This window comes from Haliotis rubra, unplaced genomic scaffold (assembly GCF_003918875.1).
Source record: "Haliotis rubra isolate DU_JTF1 unplaced genomic scaffold, ASM391887v1 Scf1, whole genome shotgun sequence".
Lineage (NCBI taxonomy): Eukaryota > Metazoa > Mollusca > Gastropoda > Lepetellida > Haliotidae > Haliotis > Haliotis rubra.
The window spans coordinates 4,439,442-4,455,735 of NW_025764891.1; the positions used below are offsets into that span (position 1 = coordinate 4,439,442).

General features: G+C 39.4%; 1 protein-coding gene across 2 annotated transcripts; it reads left to right on the forward strand.

Annotated features, from left to right (window-relative positions):
- Positions 1-247: 247 nt before the first annotated feature.
- LOC124273300 (motile sperm domain-containing protein 2-like) lies at positions 248-16,043 on the forward strand. Of its 2 annotated transcripts, XM_046708570.1 has the most exons (16): positions 248-291; positions 385-439; positions 2,837-2,998; positions 4,030-4,116; positions 4,674-4,828; positions 6,036-6,096; positions 7,009-7,047; positions 7,713-7,837; positions 8,570-8,656; positions 9,369-9,377; positions 9,907-10,011; positions 10,640-10,746; positions 11,752-11,948; positions 12,663-12,786; positions 14,101-14,200; positions 14,779-16,043. In XM_046708570.1, exons 1-16 carry the CDS (start codon positions 277-279, stop codon positions 14,944-14,946), a joined length of 1,596 nt encoding a protein of 531 aa, XP_046564526.1. In that variant the 5' UTR covers positions 248-276; the 3' UTR covers positions 14,947-16,043. The 2 variants fall into 2 exon arrangements, with proteins under 2 accessions (XP_046564526.1, XP_046564606.1); XM_046708650.1 differs by lacking the exon at positions 9,369-9,377.
- Positions 16,044-16,294: the final 251 nt, after the last annotated feature.

A 16,294-nucleotide genomic window follows, 5' to 3' on the forward strand; every position in this document is an offset into this window, starting at 1 on the left:
CACAGCACCTCACAACCGAGGGTCTAGCTAATGTCAGTTTGCGCCTTGTGGTAATGGTTACCATGACAGCTGCAGGTTTTACGAATAAATTAACAGCTTTGTTGCTTGTGATTATCGCCCCATTCGTCAATCTCACAAATCATATGAAAAATCTGCTGACAGTTTCAAACTGGCATATACTGTAGTTTGTATTGATCACGCGTCAAGATTATCTTCACGTGACGATTTCGCCGGTGTGACCTTTGAGCCCGGAAGTAGTTGTGAATCAAAACAAAAATGGCGAAGGATGAGGTAAGTTGACGCGTTTGGTTTCCAAGCGGCTGTGTTTTTAGCTGTGTTGTTTCAAAACTCTTTGTATAATTTCTTCGTGTTCTTATGTTTCAGCTAACGAACGAAAATATTGAATATGTTCGGAAAGGATTCGAGAAGAAATATGCAGGTGAGACAATTCTGGAAAGAACAATTCGATTGACAAGTCACATGGTGCTATAGTTCATATGAATAAACTCGTATTCCAGCCAAGGCCTACATCGAGTTGTCGAGCACACCTTGGTATAGTGCAAAGTCGTCTAGTTATATGCTGGACTAATGGTGCTACTGCTTTATAAAAACACCCACGTTAGTATGACCTCGTTGGCAGACCGTAGTCTGCAGATATTGACTTGCTTGACATGTTTTAAATTATGTTGCTATCTCTTCAGAAGCGGGTGAAATGACTGTTGAAATAAAGTTAGGAACTTGGGTTAGAATGCATGCTGTATAGTAGTCCAGCATATAACTAGACGACTTTGCACTATGCCAAGGTGTGCTCGACAACTCCATGTAGGCCTTGGCTGGAATACGAGTTTATTCATATGAACTAGCCATATAGCAATTTAGCATGACCAGAATAAATTCCAGTTTTGTTTGTCAAGGATGTTTAACATATTTAAAGTAGTTCCTGCAGGAAGGTTAATTTTTATATTTAGTAGTGGTGATTGTAGCCAAATTGTATGCTGTCCAAAGTGTCATCAAATACTGCACGCGCTCTATCGGGGGAGTACATGTGCGATCGGAGTGCACAAACAGTTTCACTGGTAGGGCGGGTGCCCAGTCGCTGTCGTGAGAAGTTTTATTGACAATGGAAATCGGGAAGTAAAGTCATATAAAAAGCAAACAAACATCAATATTATTTACCCCAGATCGTTAATACCACTTCAGATGCAAAATCAGTTGCCTTTATAACAAAAAATAGAAAGCGAAAATTCAGTTAGATCAGTCGTCTGCTGGTGACAGGCAATATATAAATAGGAAGCCACATGATCACAACACTCCCTCGAAGTGCGGAGCAAAAAGTATGGCTCATCGTCGAAAACCCATACAAAATACCCGCATGTTACGAGCGGCAACAGTTTCGCAGATACGATGCCATTAACACTATTTTTGTAGGGAACACTTGATATTTTTGTGTGAAATAGATGAATATATCCATTATCACTCAAGGTTAGTAAAATAAAAACTTTAAATGGTATTACAGATAAAAAATATGTTTTTGTCTTACATCGTCGAAAACCCCTGACACTGGGATATTCCATATACACTGAAAAGGAGTGCTTGGAAGCGAGCAGGACTTTACCCAGCCCCCTAAGTTACCCAGCCCCCCCCAGGTTTGTAGTAATATGCACTTTGACACAAAACAAATTTTAAGAAATGTTTCTTAGTGTAGTCATTCCACTGAATAATCTCAAGTTTGAAATACTGACTAAAATGCAGCTGGCCATTCTTTCTCATTTGCTTATCACGCCATTGAAACTTTCCCAAATTGATTGTGATACTGTTTGAAGTGTACCAGAAATTGTGCTTGGTTTTATTTGCACTGATTGTAGGTTAGTAAGTTGAAAAGTTTGAAGGGAAATGTGTTAAAAAAACAACAAAGCAATCACTGCATGAAACTGAGTGCCAATTGTTGGCACTGAATTACAGTTTGCAACTTAAGCCAGCATTACAAAAAATGGTGCCAGAATTTTTATTGAGGCTCACAGACACACAAGTACTGGGCACATACTGGGATTAAAGTAACCTGTCATCATGATCATCACAAATGAAAACTTAAGCCAGTTCTCCAAAGCTTGTTTCTGCTGAATTTTCTTCTATTCTTGTAATACAACTTACAAGTCCATATGCTAAAAAGGAGCGGTGGGGTAGCCTAGTGGTTAAAGCGTTCGCTCATCACACCGAGGACCTGGGTTCAATTCCCTACACATGCTACATAGGTACAATGTGTGAAGCCCATTCCTGGTGTCTCCCGCTGTGATATTGCTGGAATATTGCTAAAAGTGGCATAAAACCATATTCACTTACCATATGCAAAGTCTACCAATCTACTGAAAATGGTATCAATATTTATGTTCAGGCTTGCAGACACGAAAGTATTGACAGCACGTACAATGATTTTAAACCTATCATGATGATCATCACTTTGGAAAACATTCATGATTTGTTGGTGTTGTCAATCGAGTCAATGCCTGTGATATGTCTATTCCAGTTGACTAATAACATAAATGTTCATGTTGAAGTTTCATTTTCTTTGAACCAAATTCCATGCCTGTGATATGTCTACAGGTACAGATGTTTCATAAAGGAATATCATTTTCTCTTTGATTCTCTTTGATTTCAGCTTAACCAATGTTAATAACTGGGAATTGGAATCACATTGACTTAATTATCTTTGGACATGTATACATAACCGAGACAGTATCTTGGCTTGTGTAAGTGGTTTAATCCTAAGAATTTTTGCCTAAACAATGTGTCGGACATTTTGCCTCTCTTGTGTTAATCATGATAATTCACTTCCTAGACAACCTGAAGAAGAACGATGTGTATGACAAGCGAGATGTGGACAGATTTAAGGATAGTGATGATTATGTCAAGACATTCATCAGGGGCAAGGAGAGGCTAGATGAGGCGGTGGATCTGGTCCATGAGTCACTGAAGTGGAGATTAGAATGGCATATAAATGGTAAGTATTGACAGTACATCACTCAGGTAGAACATGGAGTGGTGTATAAATGGTAAATGTTGGCAGAATGTCACAGAAGTGGAGAGTTGACTGATAAAGCAAATTATTGACAGATCACTGAATTAATGATTGGAATTATTTATAAATGTTTGTTTTTTCTTTATAAACATGACAAATAGAAAGCGTGTTTGTCAAGTACTTTTGTTGTACTTCTGGCAAACAAAACTGTGCAGGTTTCTCACTTTGCCTTCCAAAAATAGTTGCCTACTTGATAAGCTTAAAACTGTAATCACTAAAGCTGTTGCGATTCACTCGCATATTCAGTGAATCAACCATATCGCTTCATGAATTCAGTTTGCTATTCGCTATCTCTATTCATGAATTTTATAAAAAGGAGTTACCCATGAAGGTCCGTGTAAGAATAGTGATCTTCAGTAACCCATGCTTGTCGTAAGAGGCGACTAATGGAATCAGGTGGTCGGGCTTGCTGACTTGGTTGACACATGTCATCGGTTCCCAATTGCACACATCGATGCTCATGCTGTTGATCACTGGATTGTCTGGTCCAGACTCGATTATCTACAGACCGCCGCCATATAGCTGGAATATTGCTGAGTGCGGCGTAAAACTAAACTCACTCACTCACTATAAAAAGGAGTGCTTTACTTGATTTAGGTTATTTATTAAAGCGAAATATGCAGAATGGAATATATATAAGAGAATCAGGGGAATAGTCAACACTGTTGTATAGCTACCTGACTATACGATATAACTGGTCATGGACACTGTTGACATGCTTAAAACAGGTAAAGAGTTGTTTTGATACTGTTTCAGTACAGATAAGGAAATAATACATCTACTGCTGACTTTTTATGGTATTCGTTACCCAGTATTTGTGATATGCATCATCTCATACTGGATTCGTTGCAGCACTAGTAATCATTCATAAGATTGCACAAAATACTCAGGTTTGGGTTTGGTTCTCCCACGGATGGTGTTGGCGATGATGATGATGTGTGTGATTGTTTCAGATTTGACGGAGGATAGCTTTGAGAGATGGGTATGGGACAAAGGGGCCTTATTTTTCCATAACACCGACAAGGATGGCCACAAGATCTGTAAGTTTGCTGTATCACTTTCAGTATCAGGTATAGTCAATTTGCAGTGAAAATGTACTGATGAATTTCACTTTAAACAAAAAAGTAAATTGAATAAAGTGAAATTAAGATTGCAAATCCTCATAATTTTACCTTGCCAGTTGAACATTTAAATCTTGGAATTGTATTCATCTTAGTATAAAAGTTGTTTAACAAACGATCATAGTTTCAAATCGCTATTATTGGTTTGTATTACAAGGAGGAATGCACATTAAATGAAACATCGAGAACATGTAGGTTTGGTCGAAGTTAACGCTCATCACGTACCACACATGCATTTGTTTTACTGTTCCAACTACTGCGCTTAACCCCCAACCCTGCTTAACCACTTAGAGTTTTGTTTTATGTCGCTATTTAGCAATGTTTCAGCAATGTCGTGGCAGGGCTTTACACATTGTAGGTATTTGGGGAATTGAACTTAAGTCCTCAGCAGACAAGTGAACGCTTCAACTGCTAGGCTACCCCACCACCTATGTCTCTCCAGGTAGATTCTACAGTAGTGATTTATGTTCTTGCAGTGACTATCCGGGTGTGCCTCCACAAGAAGGACCCACAGACCCTGCCTATCATCAAGCGGTTGTTCTCGTACCACCTGGAGCAACATTTCAAGGAGACGCCGCATGAACAGGTGGTCATTATGTTTGACATGCAGGATGCCGGACTCTCTCACCTGGTCAGTGGCACTTTCTCTAAGGAAATTTTTGCTCACCTGGAGACCCTGCTTATCACCTTTGTGAATTAGAACACACATTTCATTCAACCAATCAGAACCTGTGAAAGTCCAAATTTTTTATGCAACCTTGAAATGGTTAACACCAAACCACAGTCATAGTCAGTACAACTGATTTCGTCATATATCTTCATCTATTTCTCACTTTAGGAAATTTTTTTTTCAAAGGTAAGAACTTTCCACAGCCTGTTGGAAGTACTGCCATACAATCTTGGCCTTCTGGGAGACATTCCAAAAATTTCTGTTGTTCTGTCAGGTTAGAATTGGTCTTCATCAAACCCATGCTTGTCAGAAGATGCAAGTAAAGGGATCAGGTGGTCAGGCTCGCTGACTTGGTTGACACATATCATCGTATCCTAAATGCGTAGATCGATGCTCATGCTGTTGATCACTGGGTCGCCTGGTTCAGATTTAATTATTTACATTCTGCCACCATATAGCTGGAATATTGCTGAGTGTGGCATAAAACTAAAGTCACTCACTCACAGGTCGCCAGTTTGAAGCAAGTGCCCTAAGACTCAGAAAAGCTGCTATCTGATTGACTTCCTGCAAGTCATTTCAAAGGTGAAAAGTCACTGTCACATGACCTGTAAATTGATTGTCAACTAATCTTTTTTTAGGATTAGTAATGAATAGCATATAGCGTGGTAAATCTAAAATATACGTTCCAAGCAGCCTGTTCTTGTAAGGGGCTTCTATGTTGACTCTGTGCTTAGCTTTGGTGCCTTGGTTGACTTTGTCTTCATATCCCAAATGAATGCTAATGATGTAAATCACTGGATTGTTTGGTCCAGACTTGATTATATTTGCCATCCCATAGCTGGAATACTGAGTGTTAAACAGCAAACAATATTCACCCATCCTGTAAAATATATAAAATGTTAAAACTGAGTTATATTTGTCTGATGATATCCATGACATTGCCCTTATCACACTGAAGCAGCCATGTCTTGCTGATGAGGTTCATGCTTGTATGGGGTTGGTGGGGTAGCCTAGTGGTTAAAGTGTTTGCTTGTCCCGTCAAGGACCTGGGTTTGATTCCCCACATTGATACAACTGTGTGAAGCCAATTTTTGGTGTACCACCCATGATATTGGTGGAATATTGCTTAAAACAGAGTAAAACCATACTCACTCACGCATGCTTGCAGGACATGGACCTAGTGAAGTACGTCATCAACAGCTTCAAGTACTACTATCCCTGTATGCTGGGTAAGATATTTACCTACCTCCTTAACTAGCACAGACAGGAACTGAGAACATTTTGGATGCATCAACCTGGCTTTCATCCTTGTGGAAAATCACAAACCCCTGTTTTATCTAGTGTGTCAGTGTGTTAACTCCTTCTAGTATGACAAAGATACACCTGAAAAGTTGCCATACCCTTGTATTGGAAGGGGCATCTCCATTTCTATCTCACCACAGGATCTCCATTGCTGATGAATATAATCTGATTGGATGGAGGGTGGGGGGTATTGCTGAAAGTGGTGTAAAACCACTCTTACCAACTCACTCACTTATTAGACCGCCTCCGTGGTGTAGTGGTTACCAAAAGACGTTAAAATATGGTACTTGTTGGTCCCTGCCTGGCGCTCGGCATTAATGGGTACAACAGGGACTGGTCGGCTCGGAGTCAATATAATGTGTCTGAGTGGGGTATTCATGCTTCATTGCTGCATGGTATCTCAGTGAGCTAGCACTATAAAACCAGCTTCAGTCTGGGCTAGTACAAGCAGCCGCACATACACATACACACGCATGCATGTCGTCATATGAGTGAAATATTCTCAAGCATGACGTTAAACCCAATTTCACCTCACCTCACTCACTTATTGAATGGGTATTTGTAGTAGTGTGTATTTTGTATATGGTTCAAAGTGATGCAATTGAGGCAAGTAAGTCCAGGGTATATGTTGTATCAGAATGGAGGATATACCCACATATCAAGGATGCCTTGCTTTGAATAATTGGACATAAAATTGAAAAGTAACCCTCGTAACCCTGCTTACATAATAAAGCCAGATTTTATGTACTCCATTTTCTTACTTCTTATTGAACAAGTTGTAGGATATTAGTACTGTAACCATGGCAACAGCAATGTAATAATGGTGAATCTGTTTGCAGCATACATGCTGATATTTGAGATGCCTTGGATTTTGAATGGTAAGTTTGGTTTTTATAATCTGTATATTATATCATGTATGGAATATGGTGCTGTAATTCAGATACTTTGGTGATTAACAAACTTTCTTGTAAGTTGTTGTCATTGTTGGGCAATTAGAGTTTTAAACATGTCTGTGAAGAACTTATTGAAGGTTGACATTAACATTTTAAAGTTTTCGTCATGGTGATGTTACAGTCAGTCATTTGTTCCTAGTTGTCTGGGTTAGGACTGGCCTTCAACAGCCCCTGCTTGTCATTAGACATATACTGTATATGTAAAAATAACAGTGTGGCTTCATTTACATCTTGGGGCGGTGAGATAGCCTTGTGGTTAAAGCATTCGCTTGTCACACTGAAGACCCGGGTTCGATTCCCCACGTGGGTACAATGTGTGAAGCCCATTTCTTTATGGGATTAAATGACATTTTCGTTAAACATAATGGAGTTTGTAGCTGTCAATTGTAGCTGTCTGTTAAATGATAAACAGACTTGTACAGTGAGGAGCTCCTTGTACCTGTACAAATGCTGGACACTTTATTTGCAGATTATATGTTACATTACATCGAAATGGAGGGATAAATTTAAAAGTAAGAAATAAATCTTTGAATTGTGTCAGTTGTCCTGGGTGTTAGAAATCCTAGAGTGTAACTGTATCCCCATTGTAGCTGCCTGGAAAGTAATAAAGACTTGGCTGAGTGCTGAGGCTGCAGCTAAGATAAAGTTTGTGACGAGGAGTGACATCCAGGCCTACATCAACAAGGACCAGCTGGTGGAGCGCATGGGGGGCACGGTGAGTTGGGTGGGGCAAGGGGTCAGTTAATGCTGTCAGAGTGAGTCAGCCAGTTAATCAGAAGCACCCGAGGAGAGGCACATTTGATGCTAATTACTGATGATGTGTGAATGGGTCATCTTCATAGGGCATCCAAGCAATGGTACAATGTTCTGCTGGTATAAGTTATTTCTGACAATTAAATCACAATCTTGACTTGAAATGAATTATTATATGATAGTGCAAGATAAATGAAAAATGAAAATTGCTTTACAAGAATGTTCAGAACCTTGACGTTTGACAGTAATGGTTCGCAATATACTGTGTTTATTTACTATGTAACTATTAGAAAAGTAGATGATATTGTAATACAAAATACCGAGTGAAAAAGTGTCATAATGACAAATGTTCTCATAATGAGAATGATGAGGGGCCAATAGGGAGGCAGTATATGAGTTGAAATGGCTACTATTAGGTCCCCAGTAACCTATTCTGGTCTTAAGAGACAACTTAATGGTTTGGATGGTTGGGCTTTTTGACTTGGTTGATTGCACATGTATATACCCTACAGCTTCGGTTGTTGCTGGTAATATTCAGGAATAGGATAAATGAACTTTTACTGGCTGTTGTAATATTTATTGCTGAAATATTGCTAAATGCTGTGTTAAAAAACACTTAAACATAAACAATATAGACAGTAGTTTTGTTACATGCACAGATTATTTATTTACAAATGGTGTTCACCACTTTCAGGATAAGTTCAAGTACAAGTATGTTCCCAGTGCCAGTCGGACTGAGGGGGACGGCAGCGCTACTGTCAACTCCGCAGCCAGGAAAAGGGTGAGTACTGGGAAGAATACACTGTTCAAGCGATGCACAATAAAGGGGAGGGAGGAAGCACATACCATCATGGGAGAAGAGTCATTAGGGTAGCCTAGCGGTTACTGTGTTTGCTTGTCACACTGTTTACCTGGTTTGATCCCCACATGGGTACAATGTGCATGATGTGTGAAGCTCATTTTGGTGTTCCCTACTATGATATTGCTGGAGCTCAGTAAAACAGTACAGAACCATACCTAGGAAAATGGTTTGGATTCTTTTGGTGGACATTGGCTAATGTTATTTCTTTAAATATATTTTTTGTATAATGTTTGTTTGTTGTGTTCTGACAGTTTGGTAACAGTTTATGATTTCCTGCTTTGTTGTGACCAGATTTATTTCTTGTTTGTTTCTAAAAGATAGACATGATCCTTTGCAACCATGAAATTATTTTCAAAAGATAAAACACTTGACCAAAATATTTACTCCTATCCAACCTCTGGTATAAGTACTGTTGTCTGAGACAAGGTATTTTAATTGACCTGGTGAAAAAAGAAATCAAATTGGTCTTTTTAATATCAATGTTTTGTACGCTGCTGCTGCTGCTGCTTATTGTTGTCTATGTATTAAAAGCCACGTTTTCAGTGTATGGTTTTGAGTGAAATTCCTAGCTCATTATGTAATAGGATAGCCAAAAGAAAAGTACCATTGTTTTGTTTCTTGATAATTTCAGAGCAAAGAGGTGAGCTGTTGCCATGGTAACGGGAAACTCAAAAACACCAAAAACCAGTAAAATGAAATGCAGTGAAACTAACATACCTTTGATGCTTATTCTACACTAACACTATTTACGAACATTTGAAACAGGTAAATCTTTGCAACAGCACTTGAAAATACCCTTTTTGAATAAATGTTTAAAACGGTTCTAAACTCTGTCTGACTTTGCAATCTCACTATTCTCAGCTATCCATGTAGTCTGCCCTCTAATTGTAACCATAGCAACCAATTGTGATGTCATCACCACTGTTCTCTGTGTTGGCTGACCATGACATCATACTATTGTGATGTCATCTAACACAGTGTAGTTGGTTGCTAAGCAACAAGTCAGTTGTAACAATATTTCTGCTGCTCACTGCTCAATGCCTGTATGTATTCTTTGTGCTTTTATAGACATCCTAGGAGTTAGTAGTTGAGTGTTTTCTCGTCCGTCTTTTTCTACAAGGGTTGTATTTTTAAGTATTCTGTGTTTTCATGATTGTTTGTACTTACAGGTAACTTTTGCGGACCAAGATCCAGCTGTCTTCAAAAGTATCAGTGTAGACAAAGAGGACATCAACACAAATTCTAATGCAAAGGAAAGTAAACCCCTCACACTGGTATGTGTTTAATGGTTTCTTTGTAGTCTGATATTCATTGTAAACTGTCATGTAGTTGGAGTGCAGGAATGAATTGACATACATGTATTAGGTTGTTTTGATGCTCATATTGTTTTATCATTTTTGGGTTTTGAACACCAATGTTTTACTGTTGACAATGGAAATGGTTAGAAGTCCAAGAAAAGATATTTTATATTGAGTCAATGGTGGTGACAATTAAATTTGCTAACTTATGAATCAATCAAAATCTATAGGTTTAACCTCTGTCCCCTGAAACCACCTTTGAATTGTTACTAGTTGCATGGAAAAGCTTGAAACCATGACTAAGGCAGCCATCTTTTATTAACTGCAGTGTCACCAAGTATGACTTCATTATCAATTTATCCGTGAAGATCCGGGTTAGAATTGATCTTCAGTAACTCATGCTTGTAAGGGTGGTCAGGCTCGCTGACTGGGTTGACACATGTCATCATATCCCAGATTGATGTTCATGCTGTTGTTCCCTGGATTGTCTGGTCCAGATCCAATTATTTACAGACCGCCGCCATATAGCTGGAATATTGCTGAGTGTGCCGTAAAACTAAACTCACTCACCCACTCATTATCAATTATTAAGATGATATTCCAGAATCTGTCTCCTTCAAACTTACGTTCCCCACGAACAAGCCCCTCCCCGATGGCACGGAAACAACATAGAGATGAGAACTCCTTCATTGGCAGACTACTCACAGTTAGGTACGTCATGCTGTATTTGTATGAACATTTTCAGCTTCAACCATTGAATCATTCACACACACAGTCTCTTGAGAACTTTGCACTAATAGTGTTCCAGATTATTATGATGAAGGTGGACTGGTGAGAATTTGTATCATCACTTAAAAAGTTAAACGTCATGTATGTGATGGGATTAGATTGTGATCAAAATGAAGCTGTGCAGCTTAGAGTCATATTCCAAACGACAATTTGATTTATGCTTTTGGCCTAGTTTGATGATGAATGCCAGGCCAGGAACTTTTGATACCACTTGCCTGAACTTTACTCTTAGCATCATTTTTGGTTGAGTTTATAGAGAATCTCACCCAAGTGTCTTCTGATATCAATTATATCAACACGAGTTGATAAAGTTACAAATATCTGAGGCTTGCCGAGGATATTTTAACTTTTATCAAAGAGTGTTGATATATTTCATATCAGAAGACACAGAGGGTGAGATTCTATTTATCATCCAAAATCACCCTTCATTAGTTTTCAATGAAACATGTACATCTCTGAACACAGTACTGCCATTAGGCTTGCAGTGAAGCGATGTCATGTCATTGTGACGTCATCAAGTTCATGACATCATAGCATTGTCAGGGCATTGTACAAAATCTGCTGTCAAAGCGATATCTCCTAGGAGATATCGTTTGATCTCACACAAGCGATGTCTCCTGTGGAACACAGTTTTGGATGATAAAATGTTGTTAACTATTATCAGCTGAGATTACAAGTACAAACAGAATTTTACTAGTCTTGGCCATCATACCTGTTGCTATAGTCGCAGACTGAAGACAGTTTTAAATAGGTACAATGTTTGATGCCTGTTCTTGATTTCATACAATGTTACATCACATCACTTGGCCATCTATTGGGATTGCCTTGTCCTACACAGTTATTGTGCTTAGTCATCGAAGATGGTATAAAAAACCCATTCACGTTACACTATGTATGTAACTAATGTCAGTGTTCTGTCTGTTATAGTCCTGCTGAGGAGCTGGAATTTAATGTTGATGAGAATGGCCGGGAATCTTATGACATAATATCTCTCACCAACACACTTCCATATGCCGTGGCATACAAAGTGAAGACCACTTCCCCCGAGAAGTACCGTGTGCGCCCCAGTTCGGGTGTTGTGAAGGCTGGAACTTGTACAGAGGTGTATGTCTACCTGCAGGCAGGTCAGTGAACAGGGCTCATATAGGGATGCTCACCACACCTCTATACAAAACTACTCTAACCCACCACCCTTATCACCATGTCATACGAAGCAGTGGGTAGCACTCTTGTCCATGTTTGCCCAAACAAGGTCACTGTTTGTTTGTTTGTTTGTTTGTTTGTAATCTCCTAAGAGACATTGGGTGACCTCACTACAAGCAATATTTCCTGTATAAAGCAGATTGGGATGATGAACAAGCTGACTCGATCTGGCTGCAGACTAGTGGAGAGAACAAACAGCCAGGGTTTGATCGCCAATGGCTTTATGATATGCAAGCCTGGGCCCCGTTTCACAAAGCTCTCATAAGGCTAAGATCTGGTAACTTTTCTGATAGCATTGGTACCTCCTATGTTACAGTATAGGAGGTACGTGTGCTACGAGAAAAGTTACGAGATCTTAGGCTTACGAGAGCTTTGTGAAACCGGGCCCTGGTCTTTTTCACCCCTGCTTTATTTCCTGGCTGTGAAAATGTGAAAGGTGTCAGAAAGTCTTCCACCTCTCTTTTGGTTCTTTGACTGTTTCAGAAAAAGTCTGATGTCAGATGAAGTTCATGTATCTTAATATGAATTGTTACTCCACTTTTTGCATAAGGGAAGTCATATTTTGCATAAGAGAGTTAACATGTATTCAATGGAGTGTCTATATCTGTGTGACTGATATATCTTCTCCTATGTAGGCTACCAGAACAGCACCATCCAGAAGGACAAGTTCCTCATCATGGGGATGGACGTGACAGATGACAGCACCACCGTCAGTGAGCTATGGAAGATTGTACCCAGGGACAGTATCATGGAGCACAGGTAACAGCAGCTCTCTGCCCTACCAGCAGCTCTCTGCCCTACCAGCAGCTCTCTGCCCTACCAGCACCTCTCTGCCCTACCAGCACCTCTCTGCCCTACCAGCACCTCTCTGCCCTACCAGCACCTCTCTGCCCTACAAGCACCTCTCTGCCCTACCAGCACCTCTCCCCTGTCTGCACTACTCTGTACTTTGAGTCCCTTTTCTGTGTCCCCCCATCCTTCCCTGCTGACATATGCCCTGTATACTCTATACTTGTCTGCCAACCCACTCTATGACCATCTTCACTATTCATCCTTGCTGACAACTCTCTATGTACCCATCATGTTACTGACATGTACCCGTGAAGATCCGTGTTAGAATTGGTCTTCAGTAACCCATGCTTGTGGTAAGAGGTGACTAACGGGATAAGGTGGTCAGACTCACTGACTTGGTGGACAAATGTAATTGTATCCCAATTGCGTAGGTTGTTGCTCATGCTGTTGATCACTGGGTTGTATGGTCCAGATTTGATTATTTACAGACCGTCGCCATATAGCTGAAATATTATACAGTTATAGACGGGTGATGAGGTCAATACCTGTTTTTATGGACCCGCGAAAAGCAATATTGACTGAGGATGTTTTTATGTACTTTGTCCTCGGTCAATATTGCTTTTCGCGGGTCCATAAAAACAGGTATTGACCGAATTCGCCAGTCTATAATTGTTTTATTATGTAATTACCGAAGAAAGCTTCTAAAATCCAAAACATGTCCATTTAGTCATGAAAAGTAATTTTATTTTCACTGCAAACCAATAACATTATGTCAACAATACAGTGACATGTAAACAATAAAAAGACGTCATAGCTTAACGTCATAGTAACTCAGGTCAATATGACTTTTGGTCGGACCTGGGTTGGAGTCAATATGCTTTTTTGTCGATGGTCACGTGACCGCCTCTAGACCAATCAGGTAGCTGAAAAATATGCTTGCATAATAATGCTCATTGTGGCGTAAAACTCAACTCACTAACTCACTCCCTATCTAAGTCCCCTGCCTACTCTACTTTTCCCTGCGGACACCTCTCTATGTCCGTCTTATATGTGTGATATATGCTGCTATAAAGGGATTATCTGGCCAAGATTCAATCAGCTACAGGCCGCAATGTGTAGCTGGCATATTGTAAGGGCTGCATTAAACAACAACTAAGGTTGTCATCAGATATACCATTGACATGGTCCAGTGCTCATAGTATCAGTCACTGGCAGTGCAGCCTATCTATAACAATCATCCTCAGCCTCCCTGTTACACAAACATCCCACCCTCTGTTTCAGACTGCGCTGTGTCTATACATCCAGCAAGGGCTCCCCGGACACACCCACCAAGGAAATACCCCTGTCAATGCCAGAACAAGTAGCACGCATGTCAAAACAGGTGGGTTATCAAAATGTAGCTTTCATGGATTGTTACATCTTTCCATTTGGTTGACATTTCACCTATGTTATTATAAAAAATTCTTTTAGCATGTTTAAGTAATCAGTTCAAAGTGGTCAAGGTCTTGGTATGTTATAATCTTAGACAAATCGAGAATAGCCAGTGTTGTGGTGAATATTTGTCTCAAACAAATGAACGATGTATCGCCCCTGATTAGTTGGTTCTTTTACTGCCATGGATCGGTATGATAGTTGGTAATGCATTGGTTTATTACACTTGGAGACCCTAGTTTGTACATAATAAGTATAATGTATGGAGCTCAATTATGGTGTTGGCTCAGTAGGGTAGCCTTGTGGTTAATGTGTTAGCTCGTCTTGCTATACACCCAGGTTCAATTCTCCCACACGGGGAATATTGCTAAAAGCAGCATGAAAGCTTACTCACACTCATTTTTGGTGTCCAGGCATCCCACAGCATGATATTGGTGAAGTATTGCTTGGCATGGTATAAAATTCTCAAAGGAATAGCGTACAGAAATTTTTGTTACAGTTGTAAATATGAAACTTGATTCCTTTCAGATGGATGAACTGGTTACCAGTAACAACCGCCTGGAGCAGCGTGTTCAGTGGCTGGTGTGGTCACAGATACTCATGTTGTTTGCTGTGATAACCGCCATTGTAGCCATGTATTTCTACGAGACATCTGCAGGTGGAAGATATGGCTCCTGTGTTTCGTCACTATTCTAAGACATCATTTCCCTCTCAGGCAAATAAAATGTAGCAAATTCTTGTTTAAAAATTGACCGTCAGTGTGACAAGTTAAATTGAAATATACCATTAGGAAATTTTATGTTAACTCACAATCTTATCTTATGTTTGTATCCGATGTTCCAATCAACAAAGCTGATATTTTCTGTCAGATACATGTTGAAATGTGTTCATTTGTTGTAAAGGAAAGATTACCTGAAAATTCAGAATTTCCAATATTTCACTGGAAAAATCTGACTTGTATGTATCACAATTTTGGATGGAAATGAGCTCATTAAAAATATTTCTTAAAAGAGGTGCTTGCTGACATGCAAGTAGGAAACCCAAAATAATGTATGAAATTTGTTAAAGACATCAGACAATTTCTTGCTGTGATACAAAATGCAGAAAAAAACACTGTTCCGATATTTTTGTAGTGAGTCCTACAAGGAGAATAAGACTATAGAAACAATATTTATTGCTAGTTTTGAAATTTTTATTATGATCTGAAGGGAATATTTTTACATGCAATAGTTTCTATATGTGAAATCCATTTAGATTTCTTCTGTGATATTTATTTATAATGTAAAGTATTTCATATATAATCCATGCAAGTGCTTGCTAGAAACGTTTGCAGAGAGGAGAAGATACACATTCTTGGAATTTGAAATTAGGTGGACCATTGTATACCCAGGGAAGGCCAACTGAATGCTCAAGTTCACAGATATGACATTTTTAGTTTTGTTTCCCATCCCAGTGACATGGTTCCTTGGCTGTATTGACCTATAGAAATATGGTCACAGCTGTTCATGTTGCAGGATTCCTAAACCGATGCTGCCTCGTGGTACCGGATTAGCTCTTTTAATTGTTGCGACAGTTTTGTTTTTTACACTGCAACATTTTGTTGTCACTACTGATGCCTTCATCAGGAATTGATTGTTGAAGATTTGGGAAGAGGGATGATAATGAAGGCTATGTTGTTTGGATTGGTACATCCTGAGTTTTGACGACTGTGCAATTTCAGTAGCTTTTTTACGATCGGTTCTGTGTCAGTGAAGGTTTTCAAGAGCATTTCATTTCATTCCATGTCTCAGTGTTGGAATTCCACCATAATGTTCATTCCAGTTGCTCTACAGCCATAATAAGATTTGTATGCAGTGTCAACTCACATCTGATAATCATCGGATTGATCGGTCTCATGTCACAGAGTATGTTTGAACAGTATATTGCAGGATTTCTAGGCTTTTGGGATTCGCCTGAGAGGTAAAGGTCTGACCTGCGTCACTTTAGGCGTTCCTCACACATGAAGACTCATGCAGTGAAATACCTGGAATACTTTTCAGTGGCG